The 9,707-nt window shown below is 54.0% G+C and overlaps 1 protein-coding gene across 1 annotated transcript in view; it reads left to right on the top strand.

Annotated features, from left to right (window-relative positions):
* Window positions 1-560: 560 nt before the first annotated feature.
* Window positions 561-9,707, top strand: part of LOC114072459 (GON-4-like protein) — a 13,159-nt gene continuing 4,012 nt past the window's right edge. Inside the window, exons 1-12 of the mRNA XM_027910351.1 lie at window positions 561-771; window positions 1,559-1,645; window positions 1,885-2,059; window positions 2,713-2,857; window positions 2,943-3,093; window positions 3,500-3,616; window positions 4,044-5,702; window positions 6,483-6,729; window positions 7,336-7,517; window positions 8,061-8,258; window positions 8,787-8,930; window positions 9,463-9,639. Of these exons, the coding sequence (XP_027766152.1) occupies window positions 646-771; window positions 1,559-1,645; window positions 1,885-2,059; window positions 2,713-2,857; window positions 2,943-3,093; window positions 3,500-3,616; window positions 4,044-5,702; window positions 6,483-6,729; window positions 7,336-7,517; window positions 8,061-8,258; window positions 8,787-8,930; window positions 9,463-9,639 (3,408 nt within the window). The 5' untranslated portion in view covers window positions 561-645. The remainder of the gene's footprint in view (window positions 772-1,558; window positions 1,646-1,884; window positions 2,060-2,712; window positions 2,858-2,942; window positions 3,094-3,499; window positions 3,617-4,043; window positions 5,703-6,482; window positions 6,730-7,335; window positions 7,518-8,060; window positions 8,259-8,786; window positions 8,931-9,462; window positions 9,640-9,707) is intronic.

Raw genomic sequence — 9,707 nt, 5'->3', positions numbered from 1 at the left:
TTTTTTTTTGCTGGGTTTGTTGTTGTTTTTTTTTTAATGACACTGCACCAGTGGAACAACTCGACTCACGGGTGGCTTCAGGCCTGTTACAGAAGGGAAGCTGCTAAGCAGCAGGAATCAGGATATTAACTGGTGTGGCTGAAATGAAATAAATAAAAATGAAGTCATAAATAAAGCAGGGGGTGGCTGAAACTGTTTTTGAAAGGCTGGTGGCAAGTGCGTCCCCTTTTCTGCAACTTCTTGTAGAAAGAAGTTTGTTATTTGTTATTATTTGTTAATTAATTTTTTTTTTTAATAAAGTAGCAGCTTTTGTGCATTCTGAGGTTTTTCTGGAGCCCCTCCAGATGACAAAATGCCACCCAAAATACCCAGAGCTCCTCCCGCAGCTCCAGCAGCGAGTGGGGCAGAAGACTTAGATGTAAATTATTGGGTATTTTTCAAGTTTGGGGGGGGGGTGGTACCTGAGGAGCACAGGTGATACCTGAACTGCTCCTCCCAGGCAGAGCAAAATACCCTGGATTACTGAGGAGGGTTTTTTTAAAATCCTGGATCGTCCCATTTTGCTCTGCCAGGTTTGAGGAACCCCTGGCCAACCTGCTGAACGAGCAGCACCGGACGGTGAAGGAGCAGCTGGAGCAGCTGAGGATGAAAAAATCCTCCCTCAAACCCCCCCAGGAGGCTGAAAAATCCAAACCCCCAAACGAGAAGCCCCTGCAGAGCCTCGTGCTGGACAGTGCCCAGAGGAAGAGGCTCCAGCAGCAGATGCAGCAGGTGAGGAGGTGGGGTGGGATAAATCCGTGCTGGGGGGGGCTCTGGATGCCAAGGCTTTGCTTCCTGAGGGGAATTCCTTGGGAAAGCTGCACCTGGGTGTTGTTGGGGGTGTTCACAGCCGTGATTCCAAGACAGTTGGCTCTGAATGTGGGAATTGGGGCTTCTTTCTTTCTTCCCATGTGACGTGGCCTTGACCACCTTCGAATCCTGAGCCTGATGTGTCCAAATCCTCTGCTTTCATCACCTTCTTTATTACTGTCTGGGAATATTAATCTTGATCTAATTTAGATTGTTTTTTCCCCCCACCAACACAAAAAAAAACCCAACACCTGGAGCTTTCTGGAATTTCTCCACTTTCTGTGTAGAAATTCAGAAATGGGCAGTTCTCAAGAGCTCGAGTTGCTGAAGAAATAGTTTTGTATTTATAAAAAAAAAAAACAAAAACAAAACCAGCCAAAAACTCTCTGTGTGGGTTGTTTTGGTGGTGAGATTTTGGCACAAGAGCTGGGGGACTGCCCTGAGATCACACAGGTAATTCTGTGTATTCTGTGTGTTCCGAATCTGGGGGATGAACTTCCAGCCAGCGGGTGTTAAAACTTCCCCCTCAAGTTTTCTGTTGCTTGAAAGTTGTTTTGCAGACAGGGATTTTTTTTTTTTTTTTTTTTTTGGGGTGCTTTTCAAATGTTTTGGTATTTTGAGACGCTGAAAAAAAAAACCAAAAAAAAACCCAAACAAACAACAAACCACTTTGTGCGATTTCGATTTTTATTTCGTTTTGTTCTTCCAGCACGTTCAGCTTCTGACCCAAATCCATCTCCTGGCGAGCTGCAACCCCGCCCTGAGCTCCGAGGCCGGCACAACCAGGATGTTTCTGGTGAGGATTGGTCCGAAATCAGAGCTGCAGGGGTTCTGGTAGCTCACTGGGAACGATCACCGGAGAGACATTTAGGGAGATTCATTTATTTAATTAATTTAATTAAGCTGGTTGGGGACATCACGGAGCAACCTGTGCCAGGTGCTCACCTCCCCCTCTGTAAATCCTCTGTTCCTGCCTCAAAATAAGGCTTTTAATGCTGGTTTTTTTTATTTATTTTATTTTTTTTATCTCTGCAGAACGAGCTGGGGAACTTCGCCCGCAGCTCCACCCTGCTCCGCCTGCCCCTCCAGCCCAAATTCCAGACCATGTTCCAGCCCTGCAACCTGCAGGGAGCCCTGAGGCTCGTGGAGGACTTCCATGCCCGGGTGCCCGTGGACTGCAGCCCCAGGAAGGCTGTCAAGAAGAGCAATGGTAGGGGAGGGGAGGGTTTACAGGGAGATCATTTCATCTGCGGCAGAAAATTCCCAGCCTGGCCTTGGGGGTGATCCCACCTAAGAATTAATTAATTAATTAATTTTTTTTTTTTTTTGGTGAGGTATTTTTAGATAAAACCACCCCCTTGGCTCCTTTTTTTTTTTTTTCGCTTCCTGATCTTTGCACGTCGAACAACCCGCTGAGTTTTATTTCACGTCACAATCCAGCCGTTCGTTGTCCCTCAAATGATGTTCTTGAGCCCATCAGGGGGACAGTGAAACTGGAATTAATTGTTGCAAAGGTGTTGGTCAGCACACACCAGGGAGATAACTCCTTTCCTTGGGGGGGGGGAAAAAGAAAAAGCTTCCAGACTGTTTCCAAACACTTGGTTTGGGATTTTGCTGCTGCTTTAGAGAGGGGACTCACTTGAAATACTCCCAAGAGCTTTCTCATTACATTAAAGCAAAAGGAAAGATGGGAAGGAAAAGGAATTTTGCCTTTTGCTGGTGTGAACTTAGAAGGGAAAACTAAAAACAAACAAACAGAAAGGAAGTCTCTTTTTGCAGTGAAGGGAGTAAAAGGAACGGTGTTTTCAAGAAACGTTTCTTCACATCCATTACCTGCTAATTCTTCCCCCTCCCCTCCGCCAGCCAGTGAATTTTCCTGTTTGCCAAAGCAACTGGCCTGGATTTTTGCGACCAGGAGGGTCTTCATGTACCCGGAGCTGCTGCCAATCTGTTCCCTGAGGGCCAACCCTCCCCGGGACAAGATCGTCTTCACCAAGGCAGAGGACAAGTAGGTGGAAGGAGCGTTTCTGGGGGGGCTGGAAGGCTTCTTTGCCTCCCTCCTCACCTCTTTTTCCCTTTCCCCCCTTCCCCAGTTTGTTGGCTCTGGGGCTGAAGCACTTCGAGGGCACGGAGTTTCCCAAGCCCCTGATCAGCAAGTACCTCCTGCCCACCAAAACCGCCCATCAGCTCACGGTGAGGATCAAGAACCTCAACATGAACCGGGCCCCCGACAACATCGTCAGGGTAAGAGGGGCACTGCCAGCCTGGCCTGGGCTTTCTTAACTCCAGGAGGGCTGTGCTGGTTGTCCCTTTTTTGGTTTTTTTGGCTGATTAATTGTCACCCCCTTGTTAAAAATGAGGGTTTGCTCCACAGGGCGTTATCCCCTGGACTTTTGCAAGTGCTTTGTTTTGGCTCTTTAAGAGAGAGCAACCTGTTCCCTCAGTAATCCTGGTTTAAAAAAAATAAATAAATCATAAATAGAGACTTTTGAGTAGCAGAAGTCCAGGGTGGGGAGGGAGGAGGAGGAGGTTCTGTGCAGTGAAGTCGCTCTCATCGCTGCCTTAACGAGGTTCTACCCACGGGAACGTGGGAAATTAAACCCCAATTCCAGCAGGATTGCCTGGAATTCCCTCCTGTCTCTCCTCACAGTACTACAAGAAGACAAAGCAGCTGCCTGTGCTGGTGAAGTGCTGTGAGGAAATCCAACCCCACGAGTGGAAAGCGCCCGTGGAGAGGGAGGAGCATCGGCTGCCCTTCTGGCTCAAGGTGCCTCCTGAGCCCCTTTGGGTTCTGTGGCTTTGCTTGGTTGATGTCTTGGGGGTTCTCCTGGGTTTTCCTTGGATTCCTCGTGGGTTTTTCCTGGTTTTCCTGGGTTTTCCTTGGGTTTCCTTGGATTTCCTTAGTTGTTTTCCTTGGGTTTCTTGTGGGTTTTCCTTGGGTTTCTTGTGGCTTTTCCTTGGGTTTCTTGTGGCTTTTCCTTGGGTTCCCTTGGGTTTCCTCGTGGGTTTTTCCTCGTGGGTCTCAGAGATCACGAATTTAAACTAATATTAAGCAATACAGAGCAGCATAAAGTCAACAAAAAGCCACCTGTGGGAGGAAGTTGCTCTCTGTCCCCTCCTGTGGTGCCGTGGGAAGGTGGGAACATGGGAACAGCCCGTAAATAGCAAACCCTGATGAATTCTTGCTCCCTCAGGCAAGCTTGCCCTCCATCCAGGGGGAGCTGAAGCAGCTGGCAGGAGATGCCAAGGAGATGCCAGCATCACCAGCTGCAGAGTCTGCCCTTCTGGGGGCAGCAAAAGAAGCTCCAGACACGGACCAGGATGAAAAATACCCTCTGCTCATGCCCAAGGGGCTCGTTCTTACCCTGAAGCCCTTGGCCAACCGGTTCTCCCGGCGGGCGTGGAGGAGGCAGAGATCCTCGGCGCTGAAGCCCGTCCTGATCCGCCCCAACCCCGGCGTGCAGCCCGGCTCCGGCTCCAGTGCCACCAACACCCAGAAACCCGGGAAGTGTCCCCAGGCCGAGGCTCCTCCCAGCAAAGTCCTGCTCCAGGTTCCTCGGCCGGTGCCGGTGATGCCGGCGGTGCCGGCGGTGCAGCCCCTGGGCGTGCCGGCGGTGCTGGGAGGTGGGGACGGCTTGGAATTCCAGAAGGTTCTCCCCGCTGCGCCCCCAGACCCCAGACCGGCCTTCTCAGCCGCGGTGCCACCAGCTCTGGTGTCCCCAGACCCGGCCGCCTTCCAGCCCAAGCTGATGCTGCCGGCGCTGGCCGGGCCGAAATCCCGCCGGCCTTGCGTCCGCAAGGGCTGCCAGAGGAAGAAAGGGAGCAAAGCCGCCCCGCTGATGGAAGCCTCGGCCCTGATCCAGCCGTCCCCCGTCATCCTGACCGTCCCCGCCGCCACGGTGAAGGTGGTCAACATCGGCAACGTGATCCAGCCCCTCGGTGCCGCCGTGGGCCGCGGCCCTCAGGCCATCCCGGTCACCACCCTGCTGGTGAACCCGGCCCCGTTCCCCTGTCCCCTGAACCAGCCCCTGGTGACCTCGTCCATCCCGTCCCTGCTGGTGTCGCCGAGCCCCGTGGGGCTCTCGGGGCCGCCCGCCGGGGGCGAGGCCGAGGAGCGGCTGCCCCTGGGCGGGTACCCCGCGGGGGAGCCCAAGGCGGAGCCCCCCGAGCTCTTCGTTCCCTGCTCGTCCCTGTGCCCCGAGGAGGAGCAGCAGCAGCAGAAGGAGGAGGAGGAGGAGAAGCAGAAGCAGCAGCGTGGCCCAGAGTCTTCCCCTCGCCGGGGCGAGGCGGGCGATGGGGACGGGAGTTCCGCGGAGCCTCGCGGGGGCGAGGCGGGCGAAGCGGCCAAAACCCACCCCGAGGAGCCCGACGGTGCCCCCGGGGAGGGGAAGGCCGGGCAGAAGAGGGACGTGCCACCCACCCAGCCCAAAGAGGAATTCCTGCTGGGCCTGGGCCAGGAGCTGAACGTGGAGGCTGTGGACCCCAAGGGGGACCGCGCCGAGGAGGAGGAGGAGGAGGAGGAGAGGAAGGGCGAGGAGGAAGGCCGGGCCCTGCAGTCCCCTCCCCAGGGGGATATGGTGGTCTCTGGGCCCCCGGGGAGCGGCGAGTCCCCCCGGGACCCCCCGTGCCCGGCCGAGGGCGAGCCCGAGTTCAGCAGCCCCCCGGGCAGGCCCGAGGACTCGTCCAGTGTCGATGGCCAGTCCGTGGGGACCCCGGCGGGCCCCGAGGCCGCGGGGGACAGGGAAGGGCAGGAGGAGGAGGAGGAGGACGACTTCGATGATTTCACCCAGGATGAGGACGAGGAGATGTCGTCGGCCTCGGAGGAGTCGGTCCTGTCGGTGCCAGAGCTCCAGGTAAAACAAAAAAACAAAACAAAACAAAAAAAAAAGCAAAACTCCAAAGAAAAAGACAAGATAACTGAATTTTTATTCTATTTTATGTTAGTAGAATTTATCTATGTTAAGTGTGACTTCGCAGAGTTGTAACTGCCTGAAAGAAGGTTGCTGCCCAAACTGTGGGCAGTTGGGATAAAGCTAATTTACATAAACAAAAGAGACTGTCAGGGAAGGCAGAAAGGACTTCCAGCATTGCAAGGGAGACAGAAGAGGGGTGGGGGGAATCCTAATCTGCTTGAAGTGATAAAACTTTCTGTAACCAAATGTCTATTTAGATAAAACAGACTTTTTGTGAAGAGCGTACGTGGTAGATGATTTTGAAACTCACTCCTTCAGGTGTATAAAAAAGCTGTTGTGTTGTGTTTCTTTGCACACTGTTCCTTTAAACCCTGCCAGGAGTTGCAAGGACTCTTTTAACAGGAACAGCTTCAAGTGGCAATTAATTTTCCAGCAGGCCTTTAAGAGCCAAGATCCTTAAGGAATCCCATCTCTTAACTCAAGGCCTGATCTGCTGAATGGCAGATCCTGAAATTTATATTTTCCCAATTAAAAAAAAAAAAACAAACAAAAACCAACAAAACAAACCCAAGCAGCTCTGGAGGGTCTCGAATTCTGTTCCTTCATGGAATTTTGGGGCTGTGAAGTTGGCTGTTGGAATCATGAGGCAGGGGAAGGGGCTGCTGAAGGACATTAAACCAGAAGATAAAACCAATTGTGATGCTCTTTTTGCTTTCCAAGGAGACCATGGAAAAACTCACCTGGCTTGCAACAGAGAGACGTTTGAGCCAGGAGGGAGATTCTGAAGAGGAGAATTCCCAGGAGGAGAACTCTGAGCCCGAGGAAGAGGAGGAGGAGGAAGGGGAAGGCATAGAGAGCTCACAGAAAGATGATGAAACCTGTGGGGATGCATCAGAGGAGCCTAAATCCGCCTTCACCTCGGCCAAGGCAGCTTCCCCCCAGGTGGAGACCCACAGGATTCCAGCAGGTGAGGGCTGGGGGGTTTGCTGGAACCGCAATTTGTGTGTCTCACTCCCAGTCCTGTCCAAGCAGGGCCCACAGGAGTCTCCTGGCACGGGGGCCTTTGGTCTGTTTTAAAGTGGCTTTTATGCCTCAGAAACTGGCAGGTTTGGGGTTTTGTCTCAGTTGTCAGAGCAATATTAAGCAGCCAAATCTTTGCTGAGCTGAATTCTGTGCGATGGGGGAGCAAGGGGGGGGGAGAAAAAGAAATGAAACAAAACAAAACCTTCACGGGGTCCAGCAAAGTGGGGGACGAGCTTGGAGGAGCTGGACCTCAGCCCATGAAACCAGCAGATTCCTGAGGCTAAATCCACGAAAATCTTGATGTGGCACCTCTGAGTGGCCCCATTTTCCTTCCTGGCTGTGCGATTGTGACCTGTGATTTTAACTCTGCTGTGTAAATAATTAGCTCAGAGTTTGGAGAGCGAGCACCAGCTCCGGTGCTCTCGTTGGATCTCTTGATTGTCCTGCCCTGGAGTCTGCAGGAATCTGGTGGTTTTTGAGCCTGAAACCTGCCTTTCTGTTGGGGTGTCACCCCTGTGCCACCAACTCACCAACCTGTGCTCCTTCCCAGGAGAGAACCTGAAGGCCCCTGGGAAGGGCAGGAGCTCCCACAGGACCAGGAACAAGCGGGGCCGGGCTCGTGGCAGCAAAGACACCTCCAAGCTGCTGCTGCTCTACGACGAGGACATCCTGGAGAGGGACCCCCTGAGGGAGCAGAAGGACCTGGCCTTTGCCCAGGCCTACCTGACCAGGGTGAGGGGGGCTTGGAGTGGCCCTGGCACAGATCTGAGCCTGCCAGGTCTGGCTGTGGGAGCGCTGGGATGGGGGTTACTTCTCTTCACACACCCCTTTGTGTGTGGCTCTTCACTTCCCAAACTGCCCCTGTGAGTTTTTCTTGCTTTTTTTGGGGGGGAGTGAAGGATTTGAGGGCTGGGGGGTGCTCAGGGGGCTCCACAGCACCAAGACCCCCTCTGAGCTCCGTGGTCCTGGGTGGGTTCCCTTCTCCCTGGGAGCATCTCAGGTGTGCCTTGGAGGAAGAGCTGGGCTCTACAAAAACTGGGAGCACCCTGTAAATTCTGGGTGGGGGGGAGATGAGAGGTTACCAGGTCACAGGAATTCAGGAAGAAAGCCTGGCACAGAGAAGCTGCCCCTGCATCCCTGGGAGTGTCCAAGGCCGGGCTGGAAGCAACCTGGGCTGGTGGGAGGTGGCAGAGAGAAATCACTCAATCTTTAAGATCAACACAAGGTATTCCCATGATTTTGTTTCCTTCCTGGCTGTCACTGAGTCCTTTCCAGGTCCGTGAGACGCTGCAGCACATCCCAGGGAAATACGAGGACTTCCTTCGTGTCATCTACGAGTTTGAGATCAGCACGGGCAAGAGGACGGCTGTGGACCTCTATTCCACCCTCCAGAAGCTGCTGCACGACTGGCCCCAGCTGCTCACGGATTTTGCTGCCTTCCTCCTGCCGGAGCAGGCCCTGGAGTGTGGGCTGGTAGGTGGGAGGGAAGGGGGAGAGGGGATTTTAAAACGTCCTGAATGGCTGTGGGAGCGGGAGGATGAGGAGTTCTCCCTAGGGCGAGGGGGGCTGGGAAATCGCTTGCTGGTTTCTCCATCAGAACTGGGGTGTTCTGGTTGGAAATCTCCTGCTGGGGGTGACTGGGGGAGCCTTTTCCCAGTTCCATCCCAACTTGTGCAGGTGAAGCAAACCGTGGTTTCCCTGGCCTGCAGGTCAGCCCTGCACTTACAAAAACAGAGGGTTTCACCTCTTGCATTCTCTCTGAGGGTGTCCAGCCCCTGTTTTGGGAGCAGGGGGTTGAAGCAGAACTTCCTGGCTGGTGTAATTTTGATTTACACCAAGCGTGGTCTCTCCTCCACGTCCCCCCGGATTTGCCAGGAGCACCAATGAAAATGGGGAAAACAAAAGACCAGGATGGGAATTTTAGGGCTTGTTTAAGCCAACCTGAGGGGTTTGGGAGCGTGTTCTTGCACCTGAGGGGTGCCTGGGTTTGGTTTTGGGCAGTTTGAGGAGCAACAGGCCTTCGAGAAGAGCCGCAAGTTCCTCAGGCAGCTGGAGATCTGCTTCGCTGAGAACCCTGCCCACCACCAGAAGATCATCAAGGTCCTGCAGAGCTGTGCTGATTGTCTGCCCCAGGAGATTGCAGAGGTAACCAGGTGTCCCCTTTTCCCCCCACCAAACCCTCCAGGGTGATTCCAGCCTGTCCCCCTGTGCTGCTCCTGGGCAGGAATTTGGGGGCCACAACTCAATCCATGGAACCACAGGAAGGGTTGGGTTGGGTTGGGAGGCACCTCAAAGCTGCTCCTCTTCCACCCCCTGCCCTGGGAAGGGACAACTTCCACTGGCCCAATCCAACCTGGCCTTGGATTGAGGGAGAACTGGAACTGCCCCTTCAAGGGGCCGCCCAGTTGATGCCCTGCCTGTCTCCTCTGTCCCACCTCACCCCTTGGCAACCCTGCAGGTGAGGTTTTCAGCTTGGTGCCCCCTCTGGAATCGGCCTGGAATTCTGGAGGGGTTCATTCCAGGCTGGTTTGATGGCTGGGCGTGGAACGAGCTCAGAACAGACATCCACCTCGGGGGCTTAACAAGCCTTTGGTGCTCCACCTGCCTTGGGAATCCATCAGAGAGCCGTGTCAGGATGTGGAACGAGACTCATTCCCTCTGGATTTCCCTCCTGCAGCTGAAGACCCAGATGTGGCAGCTGCTGAAGGGGCACGACCACCTGCAGGACGAGTTCTCCGTCTTCTTCGACCACCTGAGGCCCTCGGCCAGCAGGATGGGGGACTTCGAGGAGATCAACTGGACGGAAGAGAAGGAATATGAGGTGCCCCAGCCCCTTTCCCCAGGCCAGGAGGGATAAAAAATAAATAATAAAAAAAAGCAGGGCTGTGAGACGTGGTGGGGGTGGGAGAACTTCAACCAGGG

This window comes from Empidonax traillii, unplaced genomic scaffold, assembly GCF_003031625.1.
Source record: "Empidonax traillii isolate 1590-97213 ecotype Southwest subspecies unplaced genomic scaffold, ASM303162v1 scaffold3248:size14074, whole genome shotgun sequence".
In the NCBI taxonomy this organism is placed as follows: domain Eukaryota; kingdom Metazoa; phylum Chordata; class Aves; order Passeriformes; family Tyrannidae; genus Empidonax; species Empidonax traillii.
This window is presented reverse-complemented; position numbering and strand designations above follow the sequence as displayed.